Here is a 17,521-nt window from a genome sequence, read left to right as displayed (position 1 = left end):
TCGCAAGGCCGAGGCGGGGCGGGGAGCGGTTTCGGAGTGCGCATGCGTACTAAGTGGGCTCCCGGAAGTCAGCCATGGCGTCTCTCCGCGAAGCCACCCTGCGGAAACTGCGCAGATTTTCTGAGCTGAGAGGTACCGTAGCGGAACTGAGTTCTCTGGCCCCCGGCACGGAGGGCGCCTTCCCAAGGACCCCGCGCAGCTTCCTGTCCGCTACCCCTTCCTGTCCGCCCCGTCCTGGCCAGGACAGTCAGACTTTCCCTTCTCCCCTCACTGTGTGCTAGCCTAAACTTAGCTGTCAGGAAGGAGCAGTGAGAGAATTACTAACGGAAAGTAAGACATGGCTTAGCTCAGTGGTAGAAATTCCTTTGCTTAGAGTCTGAAGGAGTCTTTACCGTGTTTCTTCCCTTTTCCTCCTGCGTAACTTCAGTTTATTCCCATGTAAACCCCAATATGAAAGCAATCATGGCTTTAAGTTTACAAATGTAAGTTTGGGATACTTGCCCTTCTCTGAACAGCAGTTTGGTAAAATGGGTAGTTGTGACTGCCTAGAATTGGATTTATATTTGGATACCAGAATGATTGGAGTTATTAAATCCTAGCTAACATGCCTGTCTCAGTCTCTGTCTTTCCTCTCCATCCCTTCTCCTCCCTCTCCCTCCTTTCCTCCCCCCTTATCTCTGTCCCTTCCCCCTTTCTCCCTCCCTCCCTGTCTCTTTCCCCCCCTCCCTCTCATTCTCTCTCAACTTGTTCAAACCCTATTAATATTTTTGTTGGTTAAGAGGGTTAAGAGGGTTGGTTAAGAGGGTTCCACTGTTTCCTGAAAGTGCCATTTGTCATTTAATTTAATGAGTTCACCGGGAAGTTTAATCGTGGGGTTTGTATAGTATTTTGATGTATTTTGATGTATTTTGATGTATTTTGATGGCTCATATGTTTGATTTGCTCATCATAAGTCAATAAAAATATTAAAAAGTAGGAGTGGTGTTGCAAGTTTGTACTGTCCTTTACTTGGGAAGTTGGGGCAGCAGGAACAAGGTTCAAGACCTACCTGAACTACACAGACAGACGATGATTGATAGATAGATAGATAGATAGATAGATAGATAGATAGATAGATAGATAGGAAGGGAGATAGAAAGTCTGTCAAGTAGTGTAAGGGTCCATGATTCACTGAAAAATGATATCCCAAACTCAGTATATAAACACAAAGAGTGTTTTATTTTGCAGAAGTCCAGCATGCTGGGGTCTTCTATTACTGAGATAGAGACCAGGAAGTGAGCTTGCAGGCCCAATTTAAAGCACATTAGAGGAGTTCTGGAGTAGGTGGGCTTTGTCTTACTCTGTCTCTAGTCAAGTGCAGTAGTGAGAAGAGGGAGGAGTATAGAACAGGACTTCAATCTGTAACTGAATGTGAACATTTGATTGAGGTAACTCACTACCTGTGGACCAGCCTGGCTCAACCCTCTCAGTAATAAGATACTAAATTAATTAAATAGATAAATGAAGGATTGTAACTATAGCTCAGTGATAGAGCTGGCATGCATAAGGCTCTGTGGTTAGTTCCCAGTACAAGAAAAGAAAAAAGAAAAGAAAGGAAAAGAGAAAAGAAAAATTATAAGCAACAATAACAAAGGACCACATTCCTAAACAAAAACTTGGAAGGAGTGGATCCTTGAGTTGAAATTTCTCAGCCAGGGACATCAAGGGCCCTGATTCACAAACCTTGCTTTTAGATGCTAATGTTTGCTTGTTTGTTTTGTTGGTTGGTTGGTTGGTTGTATCCTCTTCTTATTTTGGAAGATGATAATGATTATCCTTTTGTCTGCCCCTCTTTTGAAATAGACAGCCTTGTAAATGAGATTAAGGGAAATTTTCTTGCTATTTTTCCAACAGGCAAACCCGTGACAGCTGGAGAATTCTGGGATGTGGTTGCAATAACAGCAGCCGATGAGAAGCAGGAGCTTTCTTACAAGCAGCAGTTGTCAGAGAAGCTGAAGAAAAAGGAATTGCCTCTTGGAGTTCAATACCATGTTTTTCCTGATCCTGCTGGGACCAAAATTGGTATACATTTCAGGAGAGCATTTATAAAGGGTTCTGAGCAAAATAATGATTGAAAGATACGTTTTCCTTGTTTATACTTTATAAACTGTTTATCTCCACACATGGCCTTTAAAAACTTTAAGATCTGAAACTTAAATCTTAAAATGATAAAAGTCCAAATAAAGGTTCTGAGCCACTGTGATTTACAGGGAAACTTGTCCAGAAAATTATTTAAAAGAATTTTCGTGGCTTCAATACAATTTACACTGGAATTTGCTGGAAGTTCTCTTAAGGTCTTTCCCAACTTAGTAGTTTCATGAAGTAGTTTGATGAAGAAAACAAATCAGGAAAGTGATGTATATACGTGGCCTATTAGGACCAAGTTATGGGATACAGATAAAGTAGGACCAGTTACTTAAAGTACTGTAGAATATTTATTTAAACCCTGATGATTCAACTTTGACATCATTGCAAATAAATGAATTATATTTTACCTTTGATTCCTTGAGAGAACTCCAAAGGATTTCTTCTGCTGTTTTATTATTATTCATTAAAAGAAGGCCAACATTCATCTCCTATTTACTTATTTATTTGCTGTTTGTAAATAGTATGATTTTACAAAAAAATTATCACTAAACTTGTGGCTCATATGATTATCATAAATAAAGATAAGACCTCTTCATGCCAGGAACAGGACACATGTACACAGCACTGGCATTATTCTGATTTTCCACTGTTGGTTTAATCCTCACAGGAGGAAGGTTAGCACCTGTGTGATGTCTCTTCTATAGAGGAGAATTAGGCATACAATATGTTAGCAGTATTTGAAATATTTTGTACAACCAGGTTCTTACATTTAGAAAAAGAAAAGAACTCTAACTAGTGTGTGTTGGGGTGTGTCATGTAGAACAAGCCATTAGGCAAGTCGTATGTTTACAACCCTGTATCAATTTACAGTCTCCAGTCACAGATCGTGTGCCTTATCACCTCTTTCATGACCATCCCTGAGACATTGTGAGCTGCTTCTCACTGTATTTCCTGACCAGCTGTTTGTTTGCTTATTCGCTGTAACTGATCAATTCTTCTGCCAATACAATTTCAATCTGTCTACCTAGTATCGACAAAATTCACATCTTCAAAATAGTACCTAATTATATGACTGTAACAAAATTTTCGTAGTTTTATTTGAAGCACAATATGCTTTTGAATTGTTTTTAAGGCAATGGAGGATCAACACTTTGTTCCCTTCAGCGTTTGGAAAGTCTCTGTGGAGATAAGTGGAATTCTGTCAAGGTCCTGTTAATTCACTCGGGTAACTTACTGCTTGTTTATCTACATTTGCCCTTGAGTTTTCTACCTTTGACACCTTAGAAACTTGGTCTCCCTTGCAAATGATTTCCCTTATATTTTATTTTGTCTTAAAATTCAAAAATTGAATGTATTTTACTTTGGAAATATTTCATTTTTTCTTTTGTTATGTGCAGTTTGTAAATAGTAGGATTTTCACAAAATTCTTATCATACATTATGAACATCATCAACTTTTATTAATGTTTTATTCCACTTTTGTTTTATAAATAGAAAAATATTTTTTACAAAACTCATAAAAATGTGAACATTTCTCAGGACCCTTGAGGGGATTTTTGTTGTGGACGAAAATTGGTGATGGTGATGATGATGGTGATGGTGATTATGATGATTATGATTACACTTTTGTCGAAAGTTTTGCCTTGCATGTTTGTCTGATTATTGAGAGCAAAAAAAGCTACAACGCTTAACAGTTTTAAAAGAAAAGGTGACAAAAGTATATGAAAGCACATAGAACATTTCAAGTGAGAAAAGTCAGAGGGACTGTGTCAGAAGTATAAATTTAATGCATATGATTATATGAAATCCTTGGTTGCATCGAAACTTCTGTTGTTTATCTTTATAGTTCAGTGAGCTGGTGAAAATTTCACCAAGGCTTAGCATTAGCCTGGAACGTATAATTTAGAATGTTTATATTCATAGCTTTAAAGATGCTTTCTGATTCTGAGTTGCATACACAGTAATATGACTCTTTGTACAGGTGACATGAACAAAATACATCTAAGTCCTGCTTTCAAGAAAAAATAAGAATATAAAACAATTCACTGTCTTGTAGAATAAAGGTTTTATTATGAGTTTAGTAAAATTAATTAGGAAATAAATAGCAATACATATAGTGGACTCCCTAAGTCCTGGCATTCTGTACACCTCTGCAGATTCAGGCAACCATAAGCAGAACATATTTGAGGGGAAATAAAAATGTCTTTATACCTAGCATGTAGCCTTTTAATAATTCCTGGGATATCTCTGCATAGCCACTGTTTATGTAAACATTACATTGTATTAGATGGCATAAATATATTTTCCAGCAAGGTAGTGTGGGCTGCATGCAGATACGTTGCCACTTCAGTAGGGAAGTCAGTGTCTATCTTGTGTCTATCTAGGGTTGTGAACCAGTCTCTACAGATGTGAGGAATAGCTGAACATAATTCTTTCAGTGAAGACTTTACTATTGTCTGGTCTTTGGAAAAAGGAAACAATGAGAATTATTTTATCTCTTATATCTTAACAATGTATTTTGTACAAAAGTACTTTAAGTGTGTTGATTTTCTGATGCCCCAGAGGACTTTGTTGAATCCCAGGTGGTGGGCAAAGCATGGAGCATGTTATAGAAAGCTTTACCCCAACACACAAGTCTGCACTGCACTGTACACCTTTATCTACATTAAAAAGATTCAGGACAGTTAATGCGTTTGAGAGAGTGCGTTTCAGGAGTCAGGGCATTGTGATGTTCATTTGGAAGGAAAAAGCCAATTTAAATGAAAAAAAGTGGTATAATTTTTAAAAATGTACTGAATTTGCCTTTACTTTAAGTATGTTTTGTAAGTTGAAGGCAGTGCCTCATGAAGTAGATGTGTAACAGAGAGGTAACATTTGAAACTGTTAGGCTGCTCTGGTCTTTTACACCTTTCTCTATGACGCACACGCCTAATATACAACTTTAATCATGTTTGGGATGCATTGTCAGAAATGTACATGAAAATCAGATTTTAAATATGGTTGTTTTGTTAGTTATACAATTGATTCTGAACCCTGGCTCTCCAGACTTTGTGTGCCTTCAAATCATTTCCTATCCTAGAGTCCTTAAAATCGCATTACATCAGATTGCTGTAAGAGAAGCACTTTTTGATTTTTTAAAATCTAGACTTCATAATTCTTCATAATTCTTAATCATAATTCTATCCTGAATTTTGATTAAGTACTTAGTATTAAATATCTTTAGACATTATAACTGGTACTACCAGATTTTGAAAATCTCTTAAAGAACATATTTTTAAATACTTTGCAAATTTTACAGGTGGCTACAGTCAACGCCTTCCCAATGCAAGTGCTTTAGGAAAGATCTTTACCACCTTACCACTTGGTGAACCCATTTATCAGATGTTGGAGTTAAAACTAGCCATGTACGTGGATTTCCCCTCACACATGAGGCCTGGAGTTTTGGTCACCTGTGCAGATGATATTGAACTCTACAGTGCTGGGGACTGTGAGTACATTACCTTTGACCAGCCTGGCTTTACTGCCTTAGCCCATCCTTCCAGTCTGGCTGTAGGCACCACACATGGAGTATTTGTCTTGGAATCTGACAGTTCCTTACAACATGGCGACCTTGAGTACAGGCAATGCCACCGTTTCCTCCACAAGCCCACCATTGAAAATATGCATCACTTTAATGCTGTATATAGACAAGGAAGCTTTGGTCAACAAGACATGCCTGGAGGTGACACTGCCTCTCTTCCTTTGCACACTGAGTATGTCTACACAGATAGCCTGTTTTACATGGATCACAAATCAGCAAAAAAGTTACTCGATTTCTATAAAAGTGAAGGCCCACTGAACTGTGAAATAGATGCCTATGGAGACTTTCTGCAGGCACTGGGGCCTGGAGCAACTGCAGAGTATACCAGGAACACATCACATGTCACTGAAGAAGACTCCCAGTTGTTGGACATGAGGCAGAAAATATTCTGCCTCCTCAAAGGAACACCACTGAATGTTGTTGTTCTTAATAACTCTAGATTTTATCACATTGGAACAACACAAGAATATCTGCTTCATTTCACTTCTGATAGTACATTAAAGTCAGAGCTGGGCTTACAATCCGTAGCTTTCAGTGTCTCTCCAAGCGTTCCTGAGTGCTCTAGTAAAACAGCCTGTGTCATCCACAGTATACTGGGTTCAGGATGCTGTATGGCCCCTGGCTCAGTTGTAGAGTATTCTAGATTGGGGCCTGAGGTGTCCATTGGGGAAAACTGCATTATCAGCAGTTCTGTCATAGCAAAAGCTGTTGTGCCAGCACACTCTTTTTTATGTTCTTTAAGTGTGAAGATAAATGGACATGTAGAATATTCCACTATGGTGTTTGGCATGCAAGACAATTTGAAAAACAGTGTTAAAACCCTGGAAGATATAAAGGCACTTCAGTTCTTTGGAGTCTGTTTTCTGTCTTGTTTAGACATTTGGAACCTTAAAGTGACAGAGAAACTTTTCTCTGGAAATAAGATGAACCTGAGCCTGTGGACTGCACGAATTTTCCCTGTCTGTTCTTCTCTGAGTGAGTCGGTTACAGCATCCCTTGAGATGTTAAATGCTATAAGGAGCCATTCACCATTCAGCTTAGGCAACTTTAAGCTGCTGTCCATCCAGGAAATGCTTCTCTACAAAGATGTTCAAGACATGCTAGCTTATAGGGAACAAATTTTTCTAGAAATTAGTTTAAATAAAAAACAAACTAATTTAGAGAAATCTTAAATTGAATGTAATTTGCCTGTGAACAAGATTGCAAATGAAGACATTTTCTATAGACCTCTGACTTTATTGTTTGTTTTAGTAAATAAATATAATAAAAATTAGATTAATATAAGTGTTGGAGCTTGGTAATAAAAAAAGGTACAGCTGATCACTTCTGTTGGAAGAACATTCTGGGACTAATGTCAGGAAAGTGATGCTGTGTTAGATGTTTGCACCATCTTAATTTTGTTTTTTGGTAAAGATCCATTTATGGGGCATTGTTTCATTCCCAAAATAAATACTTCTGTCTTATAGGATGATTTTCTAAACATAACTTTAGAGTTTTTCTATCTTATTTTAAAATTTGGACCAATAAAGTTCTGGGTGATATTAAGAATTGTATTACTTTACTTCTCACAGTGAGACAACATTTAACAAAATATTGTTATAAATTCTTAAAAGAAATGTCATTATTTGAGGATTTCTTTCGAGATTTTGTTCTAGTTTTGTGTATAAGTGTGTTATCTGCGTGTATGTTTGTGTACCACATGCTTGCAGTGCCCATAGAGGCTAGAACAGCTGTTCTTAACCTGTAGGTTTTGACCCTTTTGGGTATCAAAAAATCCTTTGAGGAGTAACTAAGACCATTGGAATATAGAATATTTATATTATAATTAATAACAGTAGGAAAATTACAGTTAAAATGTAGCAACAAAAATAATTTTATGGTTGGGTTCACCACAGCATGAGGAACTTTTTATAGGATGGCAGCATCAGAAAGGTTGAGAACCACTGGCCTAGAAGAAAACATTGGATGTTTTGGAACCGGAGTTATAGATGGTGAGGACCTCCATATTGCTTCTGTAAGTCAGCCTTAGTCCTATGAAAGTGCTTATAAGATGGTGTTTGTGCCTCACTGATAATCTTGCCAAAATGATATAAAAGTATGTATGTATTATTTTGTTCTTATACATATAAAACGTATGTTGCCATATCTTATAAACTATGTCTACTGATATATTACACTGGAAAATATGTAGACACAGAACTCAGTTGTCTCCTCAGGAGGTGGTAGGAATAGTTGAGAGCCAGTGCTCACTCACCATGGACATTACTTAATCCTCTCCTAATTAATCCTTCAACAAATCTCTTGACCGTGGACATTTACCTGGCATCATTTTATGTCCATCGTGGTAGTGATAGTGTGAACAAACAGCTGACCCAAAGAGAGGAAATTCAGATAGGAAATCTGAGGATATACTCAGACCATGACCAACTTCAGGGAATTCCTCATTATGTTCGTCTACTTTAAAATAAACACATTAGTGGAACATTTAAGTTAAACTTTAATAGAGGCAAGACTTAGATACTTGTATTTAAAATACCTTAAGTAAACTGTAATGTCTGCTGTGATAAATATGTAAGATTTCATTAAAATATATAATAAACAAGATATCTATCAAAACCCCTCTTTATTATTTATATATGAACATGTATATGTCTTTTTGAGGTGCTAAACAATAAAGCAAAGTATGTGTGATACTATTTGACAATTATTGATTTACTTACAGAGATTTCAAAGGATGTTGAATGTTATTAAATGTTCAAGACTAAAGTCCTGTCAAGGATTAGAATTACGATTTCATGTTCCAAGAAAAAAAAAAAACATTGTTGATAAAGAGTACCATCACTTCCTTTCATACTTGAAATTTTTTGTATTTATTATAGATCTCTTATAGGTTCATTTAGACAAAAGTTTTGTCATTGCTCTGTGCATATATACATAAAGGAATAAATAACAAATATACAATGTACAGATATAGTCAAGACATTTCAACATTTTAGAGACAAGCTCTTACTCTCCAGAAGTACTCAGAAATCAACTTACATTTATTGGTGACTTCAAAAGTATTGATAAGGCTGCAGTTTGCATTTTTATTTATTCTTGAGAACCCCATACATGTATACAATGAATATAATTGTCTATCCATCCCTCCAACTTTCCAATATACCCTCAACATGTGTCCCTCCCAGTCTCCTGTCTTTTTAATTTTTAACTAAGTCCAGTTAGTGCTTATCATGTATACATGGGTGTGGGGTCATCCACTGGAACACATCAATCAGTAGTCACATCCTCAAAAACAAAACACTTCCTCTTCCTCTAGAAACTGTTAACTCCAATTTACTCCCTGAAAAGGAGTGGGTCCTAGATACTATCTATGTTCTCTGAGAGATTTTGCCTATCTTGATCCTGTGCAGGAAATCCCAAGTGCTATGAGCTCATGACAGTGATAGGCATGCCATGACTAGAAGACAGAATTTCTCTCCCGTCTTTCTGCTCTTATATTTTCCACAGCCTCTTCTTGGATGCTTCTGAGCCTCGGTGGGAAGGGGTTGATGGAAATGTCCAATTTAGACATGAGTACTTGTTCTTTTGTTCTCAGCACCTTGACTAGATACGCATCTCCTTCCCGCTTATCAGTATGACAGCAATACAGTGTTACATTCTGGTTTTCCTCACGCTGATCTAAATACATGAAAACTTCTGATTGCACACTTCTATTAATAAAAAGACACACATACTGTTACCACAGTATGGTTGGAAAGCACCAGTTCTGCTCTTGGCAAAGTTATCTTTTATCTACAACGTGCAAAATAAACAAAACATAGCATGTGGCCAATTTGACAGTAGTTTGGCTGACCACCATTTCAAGCCAAGGCAGAATTTAAGGTAAAGGAAAAATAAAATCTGCAGATTCTATACTGCATTGATATTGCAAAATTAGAACCAAAGCAGAAGGATTGTGAAGAATAACACCATCCATGTGTAGACCCTTGTTGACACCCACGCCTAAAGCTGTCAGTCAAAAGGCACCACTGTACATGCAGTGGTTAACACTGTTTCCTCTAGGCTGTTTGGGTCAGTGCTCTATGGTTTGGAAGCCGCCAGGTGCAAAAATCTCTAAGTCATTCAACATGAATATTACCATTCAAACGGCACCTTTCCAATTGCAGTAGCCTGCTGCAATCCCTCTCTTCATGTCTTTCTTGGCCATGTCTGCTGTGATTATTCTTCAACTGTGTTTTGGTGAAGTTCTGAGGCAATCTAATTTCACATTTTTTAAATAAGCCACATAGTCCAGTTTGTGCTGCTCCTGTGTATCTGGTGTCGGACCATCCTCTAGAACACACCCCAGAGCCTGGGCTCTTCTGTACTTTCAGATGCTGTGTTCCTGGTCGGCTTGCTGAATCTCCAGACTCCTTCAAAGCTTTCAGAATCTTCACTGCAACAAATATCTTGTGAATTCGTAGCATATGTACAGAATATATATTTTTTATTATTCAATAGTGTCCACTCTTCTTCAGAATGTTTGGGTAGTCCTGGTTAGCTTTAATTTATCATTATCTTGCCCAGAAAATAATTAAAGATGTAAATCTTGAGGCAAAAATATATTAAAACACAGCTATGTTGAATCAACTGCTCATCTTACTTGGTGGTGGAGGAATGCTGCACAGTGCAATGAAGCGTTACCTGACTGGTTTTATTCCTATTGCCTGTAGCCTTGGGGTTTGGAAAAGTGAATTATAGCCACAAGTACAGTGTTGTCAGAGCGCTTTCAAAGTAGTCATAGTAAAAACTCGAAACCTACAAAATATAATTATGTTTGTTGGGGGGCCTGATTACAATTTCCAGTACACTGCCTGACTAGTAAAGTCATAAATTATAAATTTTCTAACTCCACATATCTACAACCAACTTTATTAAAGTTTAAGGTGAAAGTATGATTGGTTAAAGTTAATCAAACTTCTAAAGAACTCAAATCTATTTCAATGAAGAGCTTTTAGCAGAAGCTGCCCTTTGAAGGAGGAGGGAGAAAAGCAGCTTTAATGACTTTTTCCTCTCTTGTTACAACTAGTACCCAACACACACACACACACACACACACACACACACACACACACATACACACACACACACACACACACACACACACACACACTGTATGCCATGAGTTCAACAAAAAAAAAGTTCTAGCTTGTGAAGAGTTACACAGGCTTCTTCATCCTGTCTCTAGACTGCACCCATGCTGTGATAGTCTATGCAAGCCTGAGGACTTGAGTTCGATCCTCTGAAGCCATGGTGAAAGAAGATGACTGATTCCCACAAGTTGTCCTCTGACCTCTAAACATGCTGTAACACACATAACTGCATATACCATACACACACACAGACACACACACACAGACACACACACACACACACACACACTAATAAATGATCTGTAACAAAACCGACCATGCCGTTTCCTCAGTATTTATTCATCTGTGTATTTTTCCATATTTTGAAGTTGTCTACTAACATAATATATCTAATATCAAATTGTAGATTAAGATAAGTACTTGTCTGCACCATTTCCCTCCCTCTCTCACTGGAAAAAAAAATCAAATAAAAAAATTTAAATAGAAAGCTGTCCTCTGTGCGATACTGATTCCAATGGGCTTTTCAATTTATATAACTGACACAAACATGCACAGAATTGCTCAGGGCAACATTCCAGGCTTCTCCATGACAGACATACATTCCTTCAGCTATTCCATATAGTTCTTCAGGCAGTCAGTCTACTTTATGTTGAAGTCACAACCAGACTCCAACCACTTTTCTCTATTACTGAGCTGTGATCATTACCAAATCTTATAATATAGTCCTTTTTATAAGTAGCATGATCCCTTCAACACAATAAACTTATTGTGCTTTTATAATTGTACAGGAAGACAAAGTCATAGAGATTACAAAAGGAAACATTGTAAAATATGGGCACTGGGTTGTATTGGATACTGCCTTTAACTCCCACTCACCTCTGTTGAGAGAGCCTTTAAGGATGAGAGTCAGACCAGTGGTTTTTGTCATACACATGTGTGCCTGATGATGGTCTGAAACATCTTCCCCATTTACATTGATTTTTTTGTGTGGATGCTAGCTAGAACTTTGTTAGTGTTAGGGTCTAGGTTAAATATTAAGGCCTATGTAAAATGTTAAAGCCTAGGTAACAGTTACCTGGCTAGCCTTTCAGTATAAGGAAATCTTCTCATATCTTTCTGTTGAAACTAGAAAACTTTCTAATGCCAAGACTGATTATATATTCTGTTATGTTCTGTGCCCTTGGAAAACAATCATGATAGAAGTCAGAACTGTTTTGTATAGTTGCCCATAAAAAGCTTGAACCTGAACCAACCAGCCAACAGCACTTCCTGTACCTGAGTATAAACTTCTAAGATATAAGCTGCACATGGGATGGACCCCAACATAAGACAGACACCTGCTCCAATATAAGAAACTATTTGGAATAAAACTTACGTTATGAGTAGTGGTCAAGTAAAGTTTAACTTTCCAAGACCTCCCTGGGAACTGAAATCCAACTTGGCAAAAAGTGACATGTATGTGGGTAACTGGCAGCCTGGTTGCCAAGTTATGACATGTATGTTAGACAAGTCATGTCATAACATGTAAACAAGTTAGAATATGAATATTAGACAAGGCAAATCCCCTGCCACAGTTGAATACCCCAACCAATGAGAGCAAAATAAGTGTACAACAAAGACATGTTCTAAAGAAATCCCCCTAACCCTAAATCTTGATTGGTGGAATAACTTGGTACAGATGTTTGTGGATTTAGGGCTTAAAAGCCCCATAGGATTTTAACTCAGGGTCATGGTTCAGTTCCCTAATCTGGACCATTGCCCTGGTCAAGTAGTCCTGGGGCATATGCTCAATAAACTACCCTTGTCTGACTGAGATCGGTGTTCTTGTGGAATATGAGGTGATTTCCAGACCCCAACAGTTAGATACAGGAAACATTACCTTAAATGATATTAAATTCCAGGTATATAGAGGAATTTTAATCCAGCAATATGGATGATCACATCTAAAGTCCTTCTAGGTCTGTGTAATCCTACTTGGATGCAGACATGCTACACACCTTTATTCTGCCTGGCTGAAATACAAACACACCCTTAGTACAAACGTTTAGTCCAAAACAATGATGTCTAATTGAGGGATAGACAGCCTGATGAATCAGAGAAAGGTTTTACAGAATGAGTCAGAGATAGGATTTGTTCAACTCTCAGGAGAACAGCTACTTAAGAGCAGCACAGAGAGAGTGGAGTGAACCTCAGTTGAGTGGAATTCAGTTCATTTCTGTACACTCAGTGTAGTTCAGACAGTTGAATTCAGGTAAGAGGAGTCAGTGCAGTGAGTGTAGTACAGTGGAGTTGAGATCATTAGCAAATCCATGCATTTCAGTACAGGTCAGCAAGAGACAGCTGAAGCCAGAGAATAAGAAGCAGCCAGAAGATTAGAATGAATTGCCTGCCAGTTATTTTTGTAGCAAGCAGAGCAATTCAGCAAGAAGGTAAGAAAAGCAAGACTGAATCAGTCAGCTTGGAGATGAGTGTGAGCCAGAACATCTAAGTTGAACCAGCCAACCAGAGTTGAGAAAGAATTGTTCAAAGGGTAAATTTATTCAGCAGTAAGTCTTGGATATGACAATTATATCTGATGAATAAAAGTTACTTTTACAAAGGATGTCAAGATCTCCCAAATGTCTGAAACTCTTGGATATATCATAACACACACACACACACACACACACACACACACACACACACACACACACACACACACGACACACAGATCATAGATATAAACACACTTTTCTTTTTAATGAATTGGCTCTTCAGGGACTTGGCAAGTGGTTCTTTAACAGTTGTGTGACTCTTCTGTGTGTTGCTGAGTTTGTAAATCTGAAACAATTTTTATACCTGTTGTCTACACCATTCTCCTAATAAGATAAAACATATTTACATAAATAACATATTAAGCAAATTGCTTAGAATAATTTGAGCTACAGAGGAAAGCAGCAGTAGATAAAAGGCCATGCACCAGCACAAACAGCATGTGAATATCTAATAATTGTTCACCATCCTCATTATAAAGAGTATCTTCACTTGTTGGTTTTTTGTAATCTAAACTTTTTTCTTTAACAATTTTTCTCTTTCTTCTGTTGGCCAGTACTCATAACTAAACATGAACACATTTAATAACATTTCTTGGGAGCTAAATTGTTCTGATATTAATAGATTCCCCCTTTCTCTCTCACTTTAGGCCATTGATTGTCAACCCCTTTGTGATTGCATATCAGATAATTATGTTACAATTTATAACAGTAGCACTTTTTACAGCCAGCAAATAACAATAAGATAATCTTATGGTTGGTGATCACCGCAACATGAGGAGCTGTACTAAAGGGTCATGGGTTTAGAGATGTGAAGAACCACTGCTTTAGTTTAATGTCACACATCCATACTGGAAGGGACACTCAATGGAACCAAGGGCTTTTCATTACCAAGATGCTCCTTCCTCATGTGCAGACCCATGCTCGCAAAGGGTGTTTAACCCGAAGTCTTGCAAGTGGGATACACTAGTGCAAAATATGCTCCTGGGGTCGTCATTTCAGTGATCCCATCATTGCCTCGAACTCTTTCTAGGTACCAATCTGTTTACTGGAGGATGATAACCCCTGTGGAGACAAGAAGGACCTCCCTTAAGCTAAACAGATTGGATACTATTGGTAGTAAGAATCACGTGGAAAGAATTTTAGATAATAAAATCTATGAAAGCTTATTTTGATCAACCGTATTTAAGACATTGGAGTAAGAAATGGCACCGGGCTGGAGTGTCCCAAGTACAAAATGTTACATAGGACTTCAGAGAGACTACACCTTCTGAAATCCGTTCTACAGACACAGCACCTGCTGTTTTCTTCCATGTCTTCTTACCATGATGGACTTTTAATCTTTGGAATTGTAAGTCACAATGTACTATAAATTCTATAAATTCTAATGTCTATAAATTCTCTTGCTTATTTTTTATATTAGTAACAAAAAGGTAATTAACACAGCCCACCCTTACATAGCCACAGGTATTCTGGACTTCTCTGAGCTTCCTAGTGCTGTCCTTGATCATCATATCATCATGCATTCGTCTTAACTGGTTGCTGCTGCTGCTCCTGCTGTTGCTCCTTGTCCTCCTCCTCCTTCTTCCCCTCCTCCTCCTCCTCCTCCTCCTCCTCCTCCTCCTCCTCTACCATCATTCTACAGGTGACTCCAGGGTAGGATATACTACTGAATATTCACCAAGGCCATTAGTCATCCACTGAAGTCTCTACAGCTAGATTCCTCCTCATCATGTTTACCTGGTATCACATACAGGCAACAGAAAGGGATTTATATTTTCACAATCATCTTACGACGTTTGCGCTTACATGTATGTGCTAGCATTTTTCACATCTGTATTTATAGGTATCAATGTATAAGTCACTATTGAAATATAATTTTATGAACTGTGAACATGCACAGTTGTATTTCATTTATTCCCAGTAATTCCTCACAAGCAGAGTAAGGAAGCCAGCTTTATGTTTGTCCTAGATTCTGCAAGGAAAACCAATGGTATTTCAAGAACTTTGTCAAGGAGTAGAATTTATTGAATTCTAGGATAAAAATTTTTGAGTCTCCATATGCTATCTTGCATCAAATTCACTATGTAGACAGGGCTGACCTTGAAGCTAAAGAGATCTGCCTCCTGCTCTACCACAGGTAATAGAATTAAGGTTGTGTGCCATTATGCCTGGCTCCTGAAATAGCTTTAATATAAGGAATACTCAAGCAATGTGTCTAGAGGACAATTTACCAAACTTTTCCTAAGAGGCTATTGTTTTATGTAAGACAAAAATATACGATCACTACAGGCCAGGATTCTTGAAAAGTTGTGTCTGGGATATATTTGTCACTATTAGAAAGTAACACAGTTTTTAAGGAATGCCCTCAGAATTAACACCACACACAATATTGAGTAGGACTACCTATAGAGAAATGGAGATGGAACAAGAGTCCTGCTTCACAGGTCACAGCAGGGAGTCCTGCTGCAAGACTGAACCATGGAGTTCAGAATACATATGGCACACCACTATGAGGGCACGTGGGGAAGGGGTACACTGGGTGAGGGAACTCTTTGTGGATGAGGCTCGCTGAAGCTCATCTTCCCATAGCACTGCAGTAGCTAAGATCACTTTCACTGCAGAAGGATACAGGTACCATGTCACTGTCCACCCTAACTTACCAAGCCCAGCCACATTCTACAATGGTTTCATGTGGAGGTATGTGAACAGTGATGAATCACTGTAATCATTTAATACCTTCCCCATGTTAGTGGACTCGGTCTGCAATAACACAGAAGGACTCACACTTCAGTAAATGTGTCAATCACTGACTTAGAGAAGCAATATTTTACAATACTGTCACAAATCTACACAATAATCCCTAGTTCCAGATTTCACTTTCAACTAGCTGAAAAAGCTAAAATATTCATAAATTCACATGAAGCCAGATGGCTTTCCACTAAAGATGCAATTTGAATGATCTCTTTACATTATTTATTTGAAAAACTGAACAAAAACCACCATCATCATGGTACAGACTGCTAATAAGTTTGTTGAAGAAAGGAACCAAGGAATAACAGGTGTCCAGTGATAACTGTATTTTAAACTGAACCTTGATTTCACATGTATCTGTGAATTACAGTAAAACCAATGTAGTTATTTTTATTGGTCCTTGAAATATTCAGAATATGAAATAAGCTATTTGAGAGAGACAAGACTTTAACTTTTCAGAAATTTTAATTTTATTTGTTTTTCATAATTGAAATTAAATTTTAATTTTTAAATAATTTTATTTAGTTTCTAAAATTTCACATATATAGCAAAGGAAAAAGCCATTATTATTGGATTGACAGTTTTGTAGAATGTACATTTTTTTTCCAGGCTGAAATTACACGTGGAATCTGAAACAAACATGTAATCCCCATTGGTGGTAGTTCTATGGACATGATCTGCTAAAGCAGAATGATAATTTCTGTTTTTAACTCACAAGGTTTTGTTCTTATGTGCATGTGTGTGTGTGTGTGTGTGCGCACAAGTGTGTTTGGAAGCCAGTGAACAATTCCAGGAACATCCTGTACCTCTGTAAGCCAGTGTCTCACCTTTAGCCTAGAGCTCTTTGGTTATACCAGGCTGGCTGCTCAGCAGACCCCAGGGCATCTGCTGTCTCCCCTCCCAGTGCTGAGACTCTGAAATCTCAAAAGGCCTCTGATTGAACCTTTATATATCAATGCTGGGAATCAGCCTCAGGTGTTTGTGCATTTTAGGAGAGCACACTGCTGCCTGAGCCATCTGCAGGTGCCTGAAGTTTCCATGTACAGCTGCTGTGTCTTCTTTAGAATTCCTCTTTCCATGTACATATACATCTGTTCCACATACACCACACATACATACATACACACACACAGACACACACACATCTTAAGTCTCTTTAAACCTTGTGATTAACCACCATTGTGTTATAAACTTCTCTGGAGAGTTCTATGGTTAGACGTCAGCATTTGTTTGGTTGTGCTACTCAGCTTCTGGCATCATTTCTCAAATGTCTGGTTGTTCATACAGCTATATTACCTTGGTTAATCATGTTCTAGAAGTTCTGTATGGCCTGAAATACATGAAAAAGGTCTCAGAGTTTTTTGTATTTTCTTGTAGCTGGAAACTGGAGAGGCAGGC

The 17,521-nt window shown here is 37.8% G+C and overlaps 1 protein-coding gene across 2 annotated transcripts; it reads left to right on the top strand.

Moving 5' to 3' along the window:
- Position 1: 1 nt before the first annotated feature.
- Positions 2-8,402, top strand: Fpgt (fucose-1-phosphate guanylyltransferase). 2 transcript variants are annotated; one of them, XM_034499992.2, is made up of 4 exons: positions 2-132; positions 1,894-2,061; positions 3,260-3,352; positions 5,425-8,402. In XM_034499992.2, exons 1-4 carry the CDS (start codon positions 75-77, stop codon positions 6,876-6,878), a joined length of 1,773 nt encoding a protein of 590 aa, XP_034355883.1. In that variant the 5' UTR covers positions 2-74; the 3' UTR covers positions 6,879-8,402. The 2 variants fall into 2 exon arrangements, with proteins under 2 accessions (XP_034355883.1, XP_076789552.1); XM_076933437.1 differs by lacking the exon at positions 3,260-3,352.
- The last annotated feature ends 9,119 nt before the right edge of the window (positions 8,403-17,521 follow it).

The sequence above is a fragment of the Arvicanthis niloticus genome, chromosome 4, assembly GCF_011762505.2.
Source record: "Arvicanthis niloticus isolate mArvNil1 chromosome 4, mArvNil1.pat.X, whole genome shotgun sequence".
Taxonomy (NCBI): domain Eukaryota; kingdom Metazoa; phylum Chordata; class Mammalia; order Rodentia; family Muridae; genus Arvicanthis; species Arvicanthis niloticus.
This window is presented reverse-complemented; position numbering and strand designations above follow the sequence as displayed.